The sequence below is a fragment of the Rhinolophus sinicus genome, linkage group LG13 (assembly GCF_036562045.2).
Source record: "Rhinolophus sinicus isolate RSC01 linkage group LG13, ASM3656204v1, whole genome shotgun sequence".
In the NCBI taxonomy this organism is placed as follows: Eukaryota; Metazoa; Chordata; class Mammalia; order Chiroptera; family Rhinolophidae; genus Rhinolophus; species Rhinolophus sinicus.
Genome location: NC_133762.1, coordinates 16895378 through 16910928, shown reverse-complemented (window position 1 = coordinate 16910928; position 15551 = coordinate 16895378). Strand labels below are relative to the sequence as shown.

At 57.4% G+C, this 15551-nt stretch overlaps 1 protein-coding gene across 22 annotated transcripts in view; it reads left to right on the top strand.

Moving 5' to 3' along the window:
- RTEL1 (regulator of telomere elongation helicase 1) overlaps positions 1–15551 on the top strand; it is a 31100-nt gene continuing 15549 nt past the window's right edge. For 5 of the 22 annotated variants that reach the window (XM_074317525.1, XM_074317521.1, XM_074317520.1 and 2 more), the window contains exons 1-10: positions 291–417; positions 938–1163; positions 2069–2264; positions 2561–2654; positions 3089–3170; positions 3375–3435; positions 6903–6978; positions 7542–7626; positions 9672–9737; positions 10323–10473. In XM_074317525.1, coding sequence (XP_074173626.1) covers positions 320–417; positions 938–1163; positions 2069–2264; positions 2561–2654; positions 3089–3170; positions 3375–3435; positions 6903–6978; positions 7542–7626; positions 9672–9737; positions 10323–10473 — 1135 coding nt within the window. In that variant the 5' untranslated portion in view covers positions 291–319. Of the gene's footprint in view, positions 197–289; positions 509–529; positions 609–937; positions 1164–2068; positions 2265–2560; positions 2655–3088; positions 3171–3374; positions 3436–3475; positions 3886–6902; positions 6979–7541; positions 7627–9671; positions 9738–10322; positions 10474–15551 lie in introns of those variants that run through there. The other 17 variants (XM_019753371.2, XM_019753370.2, XM_074317536.1 and 14 more) reach the window with 14 other exon arrangements.

Sequence of the window (15551 nt, the reverse complement as noted above, 5' to 3'; positions counted from 1 at the left end):
GACCGGAACTAGAGGCAGAAGCGCCTCACGTTTAGTGACGAATGCGCGCCTAAGCCCGCGAAATCTGAACCGGCTGACGGCGGAGGACGCGCTGGCGGTGCCTCGGCAGGACTGGGGTGAATTCCTGCTGATCCCCGTTCGGGGAAAGCTCCGGGTGGAGACAAGTGGGCAGTGAGTCGCGGAGACCCTGGAACTGGTACTTTTACCCGAGCGGCGGCTTCCTAGACTACAGCTCCCGGCAGGCCCCGCGCCGCCCTCGGGCCCGCGCGTCGGCGATTTGGCCGCGCTGCATTCTGGGGCCGGCAGTTTTCCTGCGCTCATGGGCTCTGGGTGCCGCCGCGCATTGCTGAACCGGTCTCTTGGCGGTGGTTTCTTTGTGACCCGGCCCTGCAGGAAGGGCGGTCAGTCGGTGTTTAGGTGAATGGTCTGTTAGTCTCGGCGTCCAGGCGAAAGTGAGGCCTACAGACGTTGAGTTACTTGCTGGGGGCCACACGGAATCGCATCCCAGGTCAGAGCAGGCACACGTGATCTGTCGCTAAACCTGGTTGCTCACTTGGGAGACGCGTGTAGCTCCGGGGCTGGGGAGCAGAGCGTTGGGAGATGCAGGGGTAGGAGGTTCAGACAGGCCCAGGCTGGGGAGGGTGCTGCTGGAATCTGGTGTCTGAAGTTCTGGTGGAAGGAAGTGAATTAGTGTTGCTGGTGGAGCTGGGGGACTGTGCCGGCGGCAGCTCCTTTTGTCTCCGAGCCCGGCAGCCGCTCCCCGAGCCGGATGGGGTTGTGGAGCGCGGAAGAAGAACAAGGCAGGACTGACGCTCAGTTCTGGACCTCCCAGAGCTCCTTGTGATAGGATGTGCATGGCGGGGATGCCAGAGAGGGGCAAGTGGCCTGGCTCCCTAGACAGGCTGGCTACAGTCTTGTCCCCACCTCTGTGCCCTAGGGGTTCCTCTGGAGAACAGCATCATGTCCCAACGCCAAGGGCTGGTATCACTTACCTGGTGTGGCTGAGACCCACACAGCCTGCATTTCAGCCACCCTCTGTGCTCTCCCGAGGACAGGCCAATATGCCCAAGATAACCCTGAACGGTGTGATGGTGGATTTCCCTTTCCAGCCATACAGATGCCAGGAGGAGTACATGACTAAGGTTCTGGAGTGTCTGCAGAAGGTAAAGCTACAGACTGAGGGGTTTGTACCCAGGGGATGGGTCAGTGTGGGCAGAGCTGCAGCAAAGACGTGACATTCTTTCACCGCCCTAGTCACTCTGACCAGGTCCTGTTGGGTGAAAGGGATCCTTCTGGACATGGGATTCCATCATAAATAGGGCCGATGTTCTAGGTTGGTTAAGGGCGACAATAAGGAAACAAGAAAAGACCATTCTCAGTGGTAATTAATGCTGTGAAGAAAAGACATTAAGTGAGACAGGCTTGGGAGCAGCTGTGCGGCCTCTCTGAGGAGGTGGCATTTTAGCTGAGGCCAAGTGACAAGGAGCAGCGGGGCCCTTTGTAGATCTGGAGACAGTATTTCACCTGGAGGGACAGTGGCACCCAGCCCTCATTCTGGAAGGTCTTTAAACCTCAAGGGTGCATAGGAGGGTGGGAGGGGTGCAGCTTGCTCTCTGCGGGGTTTCTCAGGGTGCCTTCTTACCCTGCTCAAGCCCCCAGCTTGAGGGCTGACTGCTGCAGGGGTCCTGCTGCAAGGAGCCTGCGCCCATTTCTGCGGGGGTTGGGAGGGCAGCCTTGCAGGTCTGTCCCCGTGTCTCCCCAGGTTTCCTGCTCAGGCTCGCATGGCAGACCTTTGTAGGCCATGGGTTCCATCCACTAGTGTGAAAGCCTGCAGCCAGCTCACAGAACAATCTCCTGTTTTGAGACTTGGCACCTAATTAGTCATCTTACTATTTATATTAGGCTGAAAAATGCTCTGCAGATGGTTTGCTAATGAGGGCTAAATTGCCCCACAACTCCTGGTCTGAGAGTGAAAATGGGGCTGTGCCTGAGCGGGCTTATCTCAGGCGGGCTGTGGCCTGCTGCGTCTTACCCCACTGCCCTGTAACCCTGTGCCTACCCCATTCAGAAAGTGAACGGCATCCTGGAGAGCCCCACAGGTACAGGGAAGACCCTGTGCCTGCTGTGTGCCACGCTGGCCTGGCGGGAGCACCTCCGCGATGCCATCTCTGCCCACAAGATCGCTGAGAGGGTGCCAGGGGAGCTCTTTCTCCATCGCCCCTTATCATCCTGGGGGAATGCTGCTTCAGATGGAGACGCCACAGGTGACGCTCCTTTCAACCCCTCCTGGCCTTCCCTGGGAGGCACGGAAGGGATGGAGCCCGCGGGCTGGGCCCTGGGGCAGAGCTGAACGGGCAGTGTTGTAGCTGTAAAGCCAGGGTCTGAGCCCTAGGCCAAATTAGGACACTGCTGATACCCAGTTAACCCCCTCCTGGGAAAGAGTGTCAGGTAGGACGCTTTGCCATCTGAAGGGTGGCGTGAGCAGAGGGCCCCGGGTTAGCAACACGTGGGATGTTGTCTCAGGGGCCCTGACTTGTACTGCTTCCTTGTACCTGGCCAGCCTGCTCCATGGACATCCCAAAGGTCATTTATGCCTCCAGGACCCACTCGCAGCTCACGCAGGCCATCAGCGAGCTTCGGAACACCTCCTACCGGTGGGTCAGGCAGTGCTCACCCCGCCTCAGGGTTGTGTGGGGGTGGCCTCGGTTGAGGGTCTTCTGCCTGGACCGCGCCCAAGGGCACGCTGTCATGGCAAGGGCCAACTGTCTTCGAGTCTCCGTGCTGACCTTGCTTCGCACCCCAAGCTCCTTGCAGGCTGTGAGTGTGCCCCACCTGGCCTCCCATGTGAGGGAGCTTGGAGACAGCAGGGTCACTATAGACGCCCACGAGTCTCCTCCCATCTGCCCTGTCTCCTTGTTCACCCTGGGCCATGCCACAAAGAAAGCCCCTCCTAAGTCTGGGGCACATTCTGGCCACGGCCTCTCCCTCTGGCTGCCCGAGTGAGCCGCGGTTCCCGGTGCTCCCGTGTGTCCCCACACAGCTCATGCTGTTGGACGGCACTGTGTGGACTGCACGGCTCTCTCCCCAGGCCCAGGGTGTGCGTTCTGGGCTCCCGGGAACAGCTGTGCATCCACCCCGAGGTGAAGAAGCAAGAGAGTAACCATCTGCAGGTGGGCTGCTGGGCCACCCGCCCATCCTGTGGTTCTGCTGGGTGGTGCTGCCAGGCTCAGAGCTCCCGGCTGTGCCTCTGGGGGACAGTGGGCGAAGGGCTGGTTGGGGTGGAGCCACCAGGGCAGGCCGTAGATTCAGGCAGCACAGCCGGTGGCGGGCCCATGGCCATAAAGCTAGCTGAGACCGTGTCCTTTCTCTCCCAGATCCACCTGTGCCGCAAGAAGGTAGCGAGCCACTCCTGTCATTTCTACAACAATGTTGAAGGTAAGGGGCTCCTAGGAGCTGCTCCTGCCGCGAGTCATTATGCAGCAGGGTGGGGGGGAGAGGGCTGAGCCTGGTGGCCCCACGGCCTGCTGGCTCTCGCCCCTTGGGACTTGTGTGGCTGCAGCAGCCTCAGCTGGGGAGGCGGGTGCCCACACGTCTCCTGACTGGGGACCTGTGTGGGACGGCGTGTGGAGAGCTCACACGGTGGGCCTGAGGCTGCCGTCTCAGAAGGCCCGCTAGCGGAGCTGCCTCACCCATCTGGGAACATGGATTTTGGGGGTCCCCACCACCCCCTGGGAGGAGGGGCTCCCTGGGCCTAAGCTGCCTGCAAACAATGTGGTTTGTGCTGAGCACCTGCTTCCCTCTGGGAGTCTGGAACTGAGTGCCTGCCAGGGAGGGGCGCCCACGTGACTCGCCCCCAGGAGAAAAAGCCTGGGTGCCGGGTCTCAGGTGAGCTTCCTGGGGTGCAGCATTCTGGGGAGTTAGCCGGGGAGGGTTCTGGAAGCTTGTGCCTGGTCTCCTGGACTCCTTTGCATGCTTCTTCCTTCTCGGATTTTGGGGGGTGTCCTCTGTTCGTGGATTTTGGGGGTTGTGCTTTCGCTGCGATGCATCACCGTCAGTGCATGGGTGTGGCTCTGAGTTCCTGATGTCCTCCTCGCTGGTCCTCCAGCCTTTGGTGCTGTGGGGTGAATAGCCACATCTGTAGATGGTGACAGTACTGAGCACAGGTGACGACAGCTGCCCTGGTGCTGCCTGATGTGCGTGCCCGCAGGTGCCGTGGCAAGGGCCAACTGTCCTCGAGTCTCCGTGCTGACCTTGCTTCGCACGTGAAGGGGACCCTATTCTCTTCTTGCCAACTTTCCTGGGGCCCTCACGCCCTAATCTCGGCTTCTGCCCTGGGGGACTGCCCCTTGCGTCTGTCAAGATGTCTGGAGCCAAAGGCGATGCCAGAGGCCTGTAGGGTGTGGCCTCTACCTTTCCCGTCTGCAGTCAGGGCTCTGTGGCTCGGGTGGTCAGCTTCCCTCTGTTTCCTGACTCAGGGTGGGGTCTCAGACTCTGCCACAGAGGTGTCATGGGCCCTGAAGCATTCTCAGGCACTGGTGGTCTGCAGGCCACCGTCTGTATGGGGTTTGGCGTGTACAGTGTGCCAGGCCTGTGGTAGCAGAGGGTTAGGACAGCACTGTCCTCCCAGAGGCCCAAGCTGGGGGTCCCCCACCTCCAGCACCAGGGTCCCTGTACTCTGCCCCTTGGAGAGCCAGGGTGGGCTCAGACCCTCCTCAGGTGTGACTGGCTGCGAGTGGGGCTGCACAGGGTCCCGTCTCCCGCGCATGGGGCTGCACAGGGTCCCGTCTCCCGCGCATGGGGCTGCACAGGGTCCCGTCTCCCGCAGCTTGGCCACCTGCACAGGGTCCCGTCTCCCGCGCATGGGGCTGCACAGGGTCCCGTCTCCCGTGCATGGGGCTGCGCAGGGTCCCGTCTCCCGCGCATGGGGCTGCGCAGGGCCCCGTCTCCTGCAGCTCGGCCACTGGCAAGGATTCAGGCTCCCGGAACTCGCTCCTCGTCCCCGTCTTGTTTGCTCTGGTTTTTGGTCTGGTGGCACCGAGGACCCTTGGGACAGCAGTGAAGGGCACGTGGGAAGAGTAGTGCAGCCGCCTGGCCTGCAGTGACCCTGGACGAGGGCAGCCCTGGTTTCTGTGGCAGCGGGTCTAGATCCCAGGCAGAGCCCGCTGACTCTCGCTCTGCTTCCTCTGTGTGTTAGGCCTGTGGGTATCGGGGTCCTCTGAAGGCGTTCTTTCCCCTGGGCCTTGTCCCCCCTCTACTCACAGCCCTCCCCCCTCAGCCCTGCCTTTGCCGGGCCCTAGCATTGCACCCGTATGTTCCGTGGAGTTGTCCCCTCTGCCCCATCATGGCCACCTTCCCATCCACATACCTGACAAAGGGGGTGGCGTGCCGGAGCCCCGCTCACCGTGTACCAGTGCCTTTGAGCAGCTCTGGGAACTGCTACAGTCTCTTGTCCACAGCTGCTGTGGGTCAGCTCACTCACTCTGCTGGTCCAGCCCTCACCTGCAGCGTCTCTCACCTGCACTGTCCCACACTTCACTTGGAGGGTCCCTGAGCAGGGAGGGGCCAGGGGAGGTGGGGGTGGGGCTGAGGTGGAGCTTTCAGCCCACAGCAGGGGCGCATGTTGGCCCCTGGGCTGCAGAGCCCATCCCCGCTGCCCAGGGCAGAGCAGGAGAGGCTGTCCCACATAGCCTGCTGGCTGCAGCCTCCAGCTGTCTCCTCCCCAGGCCCCAACCCACCTGCTCTTCTCTGGCGCTCGCTGCCAGGGCTCTTGAGGGTGGGCTCTGCTCACTGTAAACCTGAGCGTGCTTGCTGTGTCTCAGCTTCCCCTCCCCCCCTCCTGTGGGATGGGAGTGGGTGTCTCTGGCAGCTGCCCAGCCCTTGGAGGGGAGAGAGGTGGGCAGAGAGGGTCTGAGAAGAGAGGGAGGCTTGTGTGGGAGGAAGGAGAGACAGAGCTAGAACCGGCCTGGCATTCGTCCTGGAGGGCAAGCCCACGTGCAGCGTCTCTACCCCAGGCAGCTGTGGGGGAACCTCCTTGTTCCCCCCACCCCCCTTACAGCCTTGCAGCATGTGGATTGGCTGGTCGGTTGCTATGGCACTGCGGAGTGGATGCTTTCCCTCCTCCCCCTAGCCTGCTGCCTCTGGGGAGCCTCTGGGGCGCCTCTGGGGCTGGTACCTGCCACAGTGATGCCGGGAGCCCTGGGCCAGTTTGCTTGTGTGGCTGCCCTGAAGCCATCCGGGTACTTCTCAGCAGACACCCCCTGGTCCGGCCCACTGGGGGCCTGTTCCCCTTCCCGAGGCCCTTTCTGCCAGGGCCACCCTGAAGAAGGGGCCCTGGGGCTGGCAGGCCTTGGGTGGGCTGTGCCCTCAGCTCCGCCGTCCCTGCACGTTCCTGGCAGGCAGTGCCACCCGCATTGCTGCCCTGCTCTGTGGAAGCTGGCTCTCCTTTAGAGGGAGATGTGGGAAAGTGGGGTGCATGGAAGCCACCTGCTATCGGACTGCATCCTGGGTAGATGGCTCAGGGCTTGTGGGAGACCCTGTGTCCTTGAGCCTGTCAGGGGCAGCAGTGACAGGCTGAGGGCTCACCCTCTACCCCATTCCCGTGGTCCCTTGGGGACCGCATCAGCATCCATCTCCGATTCGTGCTCGGCTTTGGGCTACTGGTCACCTTCTGGGGTACAGAGCAGGGCTTCCTCAGGAGCACGTCCCCAGGGGACCCTAAGACCCAGAGGATGGGTTCTGGTGAGTCCCCAGGTGGCTTGGGTGCCCCAGTCCTGCCCCGAGGGAGGGTCTCCGGTGGGTGCACCCACTGCGCCCTGTGTAGGAACCATTCTGTCCTGGACGTCCCCGGGGTCTGGGAGACTCTGGGCAGGAGAGCGTGTGTTTACTGCTGCGTGTGTCCCCAGAGAAGAGCCTGGAGCAGGAGCTGGCCACCCCCATCATGGACATCGAGGACCTGGTCAGGAGTGGGAACAGGCACAAGTAAGACACTCCCAGCGAGGCTGCGTCCGCCACGTCCTTTCAGCCGGTTCTCCCACGAGTGGAGGCACACGTTTCTTTCCTCCTTTCTTTTCCTTTTTGAATCGTGAGACCAACACTTGTTCAGTAGTTCTAAGCGGTCCTGAGGACTCGAACGTAGGAAGGGGACCTCGCCCTCCCACCCTCAGCCCCCCAGGTGGCCGCTGTGCGTGCGCACTAGCCCGCTGGCCACCTCCTCTCTGGCTTCACGCTGTGAGGAGCCAGACGTTTGGTTTCTGATGACCTCACTGGCCTCCCCAGGAACAGGGCTGGGGTTTTGGTGGTGTGTGTTTTTCACTAGGTGAGGCACTGACAGGACTGACACAGTCTGAACGCAGTGCCGTGGGCTGTTCTGCTGGCCCCAGGCTCTGGCCGTCAAGCCTCCGTGCAGTGCCCATCGGGACCCAGCGTCCCGCCCGCCCGGCCGCAGCCCAGGGTCACGGCACATCCTGACCGCCGGCCTCGCCTCGGCCCGTGGGAGCACTGCGGTCCTGCACGTGCGGCTCACGTGTTCCCCGTGCCCCCAGGCTGTGCCCGTATTACCTGTCCCGGAACCTGAGGCAGCAGGCGGACATCATCTTCATGCCGTACAACTACCTGCTGGACGCCAAGGTGAGGCCTCAGCCCGTGCTGCTGGCCACTGATGGCGGGGCGCCCCGGGCTTGTGAGGGGCCGTCAGAGCCTTTGCTGGTTTAGGGCCTGGGATCAGACCCTTGCTCGGGACAGCAGCCCGCCTCCCTCACTGGTTAGGGCTCGGTGTCCAGCCTGGGCCGAAGGCTGGTCATTTGGGCAGCTCGGCTTCTGTCTTTCTAGTCGGACCCTGGGGCAGCCCAGGGAGCGTCCTCAGGCTTGGCCTTTAGGAAGACGTGTACACGGCTTCCTATTTTCACATAGAGCATCACGCTGCATGTGTTCAGCGGCTGATAGTTCTGTAATGATAACCCGTGGGTGTGTCCCTGCCCGGGGCTCATGTTGACAGTTGCGGTGCTGAGCACAGGCCTGGGTGGAGAGGCAACAGTGAGCAAAACCAGGGTAGTGGGTGGAGCGCTGCTTCCAGTGGGGGGTGGACAGCAAGGGTCAGCACAGCAGCCGGTAGGGCCTAAGGGCCGTGGGGAAGTGAGCATGGGGGGGAGGTGGCGCTAGCACGGGTACAGCTGGGGCGAGGGGGGAGCACAGGGGCTCCTGAGGTGCCTGACTCGGGCACAGCAGAGTGGGCTGCTGAGTGGCTGCATGACCCCGCTGTGATGCTTTCAACTTGGTGGCCTGGGGCAGTCCTGTCACAACTGACAAGCTTATTCCAGAAACTCGCGGAAACGCAGATCTCAGAGCAGGACAGGGACAGCCTTGAGGAAGCAGTGAGGGTGGGCGGCCCCCACTCCTGACCCAGGACTCACTGCAGAGGCCAGACACACAGACAGCGAGGCCAGGCCAGGCACGGGCACCTGGGCTTCGGCGCCTCGTCCAGGTAGTTCAGTGGGAAAGCAGAGGTGGGGTCGCTCCCCCACGTGATGCTGGAATAGCCTCGTGTGTGTTTGGAAAAGAGACTCTCAGCCAGCACTTCAAGCTCCCCCCTTGGTGTAAACGGAGGTGTGGAAGCTACGAAGCTCCAACTCGGGGAGGCCCTGAGCGGCCTGGGGCTGAGGTTTCTTTGAAAGAGTTGGGGAAATGAAGAAACCTGGAAGGTAGTCAGAGGAAGGGAGACGTGGTCCTGGTACATTAGTCCTTCAAAGGGCTGTGTCCGGTTTGTCCAGTGCTCTTGTAATGCAACAAAGAACCCAGCTGGTCATTGGAGGAGTTCAGACATGTCATAGGAAAGAGAGGACGGCCCAGTCAGCTGTGTGTGAGCGTTCAGGAAACGCAGGGGAAAAGCCAGGTCGATGGCACAACATTGCCCCCCAAACGACAGAAGTTAACAAGACCTCAGCTACGTGGTGTCAGCAAGGATGTGGGGTGCGGAGGGCAGACGTGGTGGCCTGCTCTGAGTCACGGCCAGGAAGGAAGCTGCGTCCAAGGTGGAGCTGTAACAGTCGCCAAAGCCAGGGGAACCCTCACCATCGACAGGCAATGTCCCTGGAACGGCCACAGGCCCAGGTCTCAGGAACACGCTCGCATAGGAGTCTGCGGCCAGGACGGTGGGCACAGGCAGCCCCGGCCCCGCCGGCTCGGAAAGCAGCTCCGAGGTCGCACGGCGGGGATGTCGTCTCCCACTCAGGTGGTGGCTTCGCGGGGCCCACGTCTCCGAACTCAGCCGCACACTTAAAATGTGCACTTTATTTAATGAAAATTAAACTTCAGATTAAGTTGACGAAAAGAGATGGATGCCAGCTCCCACCCCAGATCACTTCCCTCACACTCGGGGATTTGGAAACCTCCCCAAGTGGGCGTCAGGTGGAGGGTGCTGGTCTGGCCTCACTCTGTGGCTGCGTAGCGTCCTCGGCGAGGGGTCATGGGCCACTCCCTCATGCTGCGTGAGTGCGTCCAGCTCAGTGCTGGGTGGCAGTCGACAGGAAGGAGCCTTTTCCTGTGTCCCCGGCCATGTGGGCCTCCCTGCCTGCGGCGTGCCTTGGTCTCCCCTCCCTGCCTGGCTTCCGAAGGCCTGTGAGGGGCGGTGACTTCCCCAGCTGGTGCCAACCTTGCTTCCATCCTCCTTGTTATAGAGTCGCCGGGCACACAACATCGACCTGAAGGGGACGGTGGTGATCTTTGATGAAGCTCACAACGTGGTGAGTGTCTGGGTGGCCTCCCGATGCTGCCCTCCCCGCCCCCTGCTTTCCTGCAGAGACAGTGCAGACCTCTGTCCCAGCCCCTGTGGCCCCAGCTATCAGGACCAAGTGAGTCTGGGAAAGGCGCTGCCCTGCCTGTCACCTGCATGCCGTGCCCCACCTCTTTGTGTGGCCTCTGTCAGGGCCCTGGTTCCGGCATCGCCAGCCTTGACCAGGGTGCTAGAGGAAGGCTGCTGGAGTGGCCCTGCTCATCTCTGCAAGAACTGGCTGTCCTGAGTTGGTGGCGGCCGCCCTCAGCCCCCACTGGTCGCCATGAGGGACGGTGGGCCCAGTGGGCTGATGTGACCATGACCACAGCCAGGAGTCTAGATTTTAATGGGCAGTTTCCAATTAGGAAGTGGTGGTGCAAGTAAAATGGTTTTCAAGCACTGGCCTCAGTGGCAGCCATCTTGGGACCAAGTTGTGCCCTGGCCTCAGAGGCTGTGGGGTGGGACTGGGGCTCCACTCCCTTTACCTTCTCCGCCCCGGCCCCCTGCAGCCCCTGAGCCCCTGTTCCCCCATGACACGGTGTGTGTGGGCTCTCAGGAGAAGATGTGCGAGGAGTCGGCATCCTTTGACCTGACCCCCCACGACGTGGCCTCTGGACTGAGCGCTGTGGACCAGGTTCTGGAGGAGCAGGCCAAGGCGGCCCAGCAGGGCGAGCCCGGCCCGGCGTTCGGCGCCGACTCCAGCTCAGGTGAGTTTCCAGCAGGAAACAAGATGGCGCCACGGGGTCTCGGGGCCTGGAGGCTGAGTAGGCCCAGGGGCCTTTCAGGCTGGCACTAGGGGACAATGCCAGCTTCTTCAAGAGGCTTCTCGGCCTCACAGCCTGGGGATGGGGTGAGTACCACCCAACCATTCCGGCATTTCCGGAAGACCTTTCCATCCTTTCCCCGCCGGTATATACTTTCCCTTTTCTCTCTTCTGTGTGAAAGTGAAAACAGATGTGTGACCCATGGAGACATTTTCTCATGACCTACGAGTATTGTCCACGTGTATCCCCCCACTATGCTCACAGGCAGCGGCAGTCACGGTGTGTGTGGGAAGGTTGGGTGGACACGGTTGGTCCGTCCACATGGTCTCCATGGCCTTTGTCGGGCCGACGAGGAATGCAGATGTGCTCAGCCAGGCCATGCTGCAGGCCGTTTTTCCAGCACTTAGTTGCTCCCGGTGTTTTTGGTGTTCGTGCGTTGCGCGATGTATGTCTTCAGATGTTCTGCTGCATCCTTCCCTTGGGCATGGGGCACAGGCGTGAACAATCTCAGGGTCCTCGTTCCTGTTTTGATCACAAACTTGAACAGCCTTTGGAAGGAGCAGGGCCCCCGGGAGGCTCCCTCTTTGCTTCTCTCACCCAGGGCGAGTCATGAGCACATCTGCAGGTCTCCTCTGAGTCGCTCACGCATCTGCATTGGAAGAGGGAGCATTTGTAAGTGGTATTTGTTGGTTTAGCACCGAAGTTCTCAAACATTTTCGTTTCAGTACCTTTTACATTCTTAAAACTTACTGAACTTGGTTTCTGTGAGTTGCATCTGTCGATAATTACTGTTTACAATGGAAACTGAAACAGTGTAAAGATGTATTTACTTACTCATTTAAGTACTGAGCCATTTTGGTTACATTAGTTTCCGGCTGCTGTAACATAGTATCAAGTGCCGAGAGGTTTCAAAAAACAGAAACTAGTCCTCTGAGTGGGGGGCTGGCGTGTGTCTGCTCCAGGCCCCTCCAGGCTCCTGGCCGCTGCTGGCAGTCCTGGGCTTGTGGCTGCATCACTCCAGACTCTACTCCTTCACACCCTGTGTGTCTCTTCTTAGAAGGACCCCACTCTTTGCTTTGGGGCCCACCCTAGTCACTATGACCCCATCTTTATTTGGTCTCATGTACAGAGATCCTGTTTCCTGATAAGGTCCCATTCACAGCTGTCGGATTAGGATGTGAACGAATCTTTTTGGAGGATACAATCTAGCCAATAACATGCTAACATAAATGATGTTTTTCTTGAAAAATAATTATTTTAAACAATTAGCAGAGTGGCATTGTTTTACAGTTGTGCACATCTCTTTACTACCTGGCTGACTAACAAGCAGCCAGTGGGATCTCATGCTTTCTGCTTTGGATCTGATGTATCACCGCGTGCTGGGTCCAGTGCTTGCTGTGACAGGTCACCACAGACTCAGGCTGGAAGCAGCACAGCCTTATTATCTTACAGTTCCCAGGAGCAGGGCCACTGCCTTCTGGCCGGTTTCGGGAGAAGCCATTTTGGCCTTGCTCAGCCTCTAGGGGCCCCACATCACTGTGACCTCTTCTCATTGTCCCATCTCCTCTGACGTCCCTCCCTCCCTCCTCAAAGGACCCTGTGCTTGCATCTAGGGCCCAGCCTGATGAGCCCCTCCCATCTCAAGGTCCTTAGCGCCTTACAGCTGCAGAGTCCCATCTGCTGAGTGAGGTGACCTGCTCACAGGCTCTGGGGATGAGGGTGTGGACATGTTGGGGTCATAACCAGCCTTCCCCATGCAGCCTCTGGAAATTGCACTGTATATTCATGAAAGAACGAGAGAAAAGGACAAATAGCATGTCATTTAGTAGAAGAGAGGTTTGGCCTTGCAGCGTCCTGACTGGGTGTGAGGGCCCAGGTCCCTCGGCCACGCTGCTGAGCTGCCGTTACTTAACCATTTCCCCGTGGTCAGAATGTCCAATCCAAGTCAGCTGCATTCAGCACCAAACACAGGTGTCTCAGTTAAGAGGTGAGTGTTTCCAGGACATCTAGAGGCGGGCCGTCTGGGCGGATGGTCATGTTGTAAAAGTGAATTTTACTTAAAAGTCATGTTCTTGTTGGGTGGTTTTTCTCATTAAGGCCCAGCTGTTTTGTTATCGATTGTCAGTGTTGCCTATTCTGTGTTGATACTGTCTGGTTCGTGACGTCCTCTCAGCGTCTGTGCCGGATCTCTGTCTGGAGTTTTCTGGCACTGTGTTCTGTGCTTTGGATTTCTTCACGGACGCGTGCTGTGCATTTTCTCCACCAGAGTTCAAAACTTCAGTCTCCAATCCTTTTATCTCTGTTTTTCTTTGTCTTAAAAGTTCCCCCCTTCGCTGTTTTTTTCTTTTTTTGATTGAGGAATACCGTGCTTCCCCCAAAATAAGACTGGGTGTTATGTTAAGGTTTGCTCCAAAAGATGCATTAGGGCTGATGTTCAGGGGATGTCATCCTGAAAAATCATGCGAGAGCTTATTTTCCGGTTAGGTCTTATTTTTTGGGAAACACAGTTAATTGGCGTATGGATTCAGATATGCCACATGATTCGACATTCATGCCCTCCTGTTTCTCTGTGCACCATTGGTGGCATGTATTGGATTCTGTGCCCCCTCTAATTTAATCATCTCTTCTAGAATAGTTCTTTGTTTTCCTTCTAGTTCCATTTGAGTTCTGTCACTTTATTTCTGAGTTTTTGAAAATCCGATCTGTGTTGTTTCATGTCTTGTATCTTGTACTGAAATGTTCATTTCTTTGTGTTATATGACTTATATTTTGAACTAATGTCAAACTTACAGATCAGTTGCTAGAAAAGAACTCTGGCAGCCCTGCCCCCAGACTCCCCGGCTAACGTCGCCCTGTGCAGACAGGCCGTCTTTCTTGCCTTGGGGAGGGCCAGTGCAGACAGCCCCTTTCCTCTCTATCTCTGTGCCTCCTGTGAGCAAGGACCTTCTCCTGTGAGCGCAGCGGCCAGTGGGCAGATCAGCCTCGATTCTGCGCTCTCGTCTAATTGACAGACCACATTGGGGTCTTTCCAACAGTCCTCGTTAGAACCTGAAACAGCCAGGCGGAATGTGCTGGTCCAGGAGCTGAGCTCTCTGCGCTGCAATCTGGACGGGGTCTCAGGTGGCGTCTTTCACAGCCCACACGTTGTTGAAGACTTATGTCAAATGGCCTGTGACTCAGGCCTGTCTGCTGTGTCCTCATGATGTAGTGCAGGTTATGACGTACTTTGGGCAGGAATACCCCACAAGTGCTGTGTCCCCCGCCCATCATGTCACAAGGCTCAGCATTTGTCGCATTGTTTGTGATACTCACTTTAGCACTTGGGTAAGTGGTGACTGTGGGTTTTTCTATTGTTCCATTTGTAATTCTTTAGTTGTTTATGGCACTCATTGGTTCTTCCCTGAATGGATGATTACCGTGTTGCCAAATGGTGAGTCTTTGCACCCTCCACACCTCCACCTCTCAGCTGGGACTCTGCTGTATGGCAGACTTTCTACGTATTTGTATCAGTGAGAGGTGACGCTGCCACGCATGCCTGCACCGCCAGTGTGCAGGATGGGATGCGGGGGCTGTCACCTGCAGCTCTGGTCTCATGGGCTATGCTGCTCTCCCTGGTTGTCCCTCACCCGTGTAACTAATGCCCTTGGGGACAGTGAGAAAACCAGCTTCCATTTCCCTCAGTATTTTACTTACTGTTTGATCCTCGAATACCCAGCCGTTATTTTAAAATTCCTGACCCGTCCTTATGAGTGAGTCCACTCCCTGGGGTTACGTACTGGTTCACGTCCCTTTTGTCATGGGTCTGAGAGCACGTGGTCCAAACACAACACTCAGAAGTTTCTTTGGTTATTTCCTCCCATTTCACTGTGGTTATAGTATTCGTTTTAGGCTAATTTATTTCTGTGTCATTTTTCTCCATGTTGATTTTAGTGTTTTTGTTTTGTTTTGGTTTGTTGTTGTTTTGTTTGAGTATTTGGAGCATTAACATGGTTCCAGAAGTCAGGGTCACAGTGTACTCAAGAGAAGTGTCTTGTTAGCTTCTGGTTTATTCCTTCAGTGCCTATACTGTATATTTTATTTACTCTCTCTTCTTCTTTCTGTTTCTCTTGCCTTTTCACGCTCTCCTTCCCTGTACTTTGTACACACTTGTTTGCATTTGGCTGTGTTTACTCCCTAATGTGTCCTGTGAATGTCTCCCTGTACAGACTGTTCCCTCTCCAGCTGCCAGCCTCCCGCTTTTGGCTCTCCCGCGTCTGTCCGACTATTTTCATGGCTCTTAGGTTGTTTTCCGCATTTTGCAATTACAAACAGTACTGTAATGAGTAACTGAGTGTATGTACTTTTGTCTAGTTCGAGGTACTCCTTCAGGGCGAATTCCCAGAATTGAGGCAGCTGGGCTTATGCGTGCCTGCCGCTGTCAATAGTCAGACCCCTTGTCACGGCAGCTGGGGAGCCGGTCTGCGTTCCCACCAGCAGTGGGCACAAGTGTCCTCATAGCTTCACCAACAGAACGTGTCGTCAGGCTTTCTAATTCTTGCTACTTTGATGAATGAAAAATGGGCCTCTGTGTAATTCTGATTTATTTTACTCTTATGAGTGAATTGAACATATTTTCAGTTGTTTAAGGGGAACAAATTTTTTTTTTAAAAATAATAACCATCCTAATGAGTGTGAAGTGGATGATTTCCTTAGTTTCCACCTAACATCCTGTTCTGTCCCAGGAGACCACATGCCACTCGTTGTCACCGCGTAGCCGGCTCTTGTCTAGGATAGTTCCTCAGACTTTCCTTGGTTCTGATGACCTTGATGGTTTGGAGGAGGACTGGTCAGGTGTTTTGTGGCTTGTCCCTAACTTGGGATTTGTCTGGTGTTTTTCTGATAGATTTACTGGGGTTACAGGACTTGGGGAGGAGGGGCACAGATGTAAAATCCCCTTTTTGTCACATCCTATCTGTCCACACTGTCAACTCAGCATGATTTACGCAGTTGGTTTTGACCTTGGTCGCCTGGCTGAGGTCTTT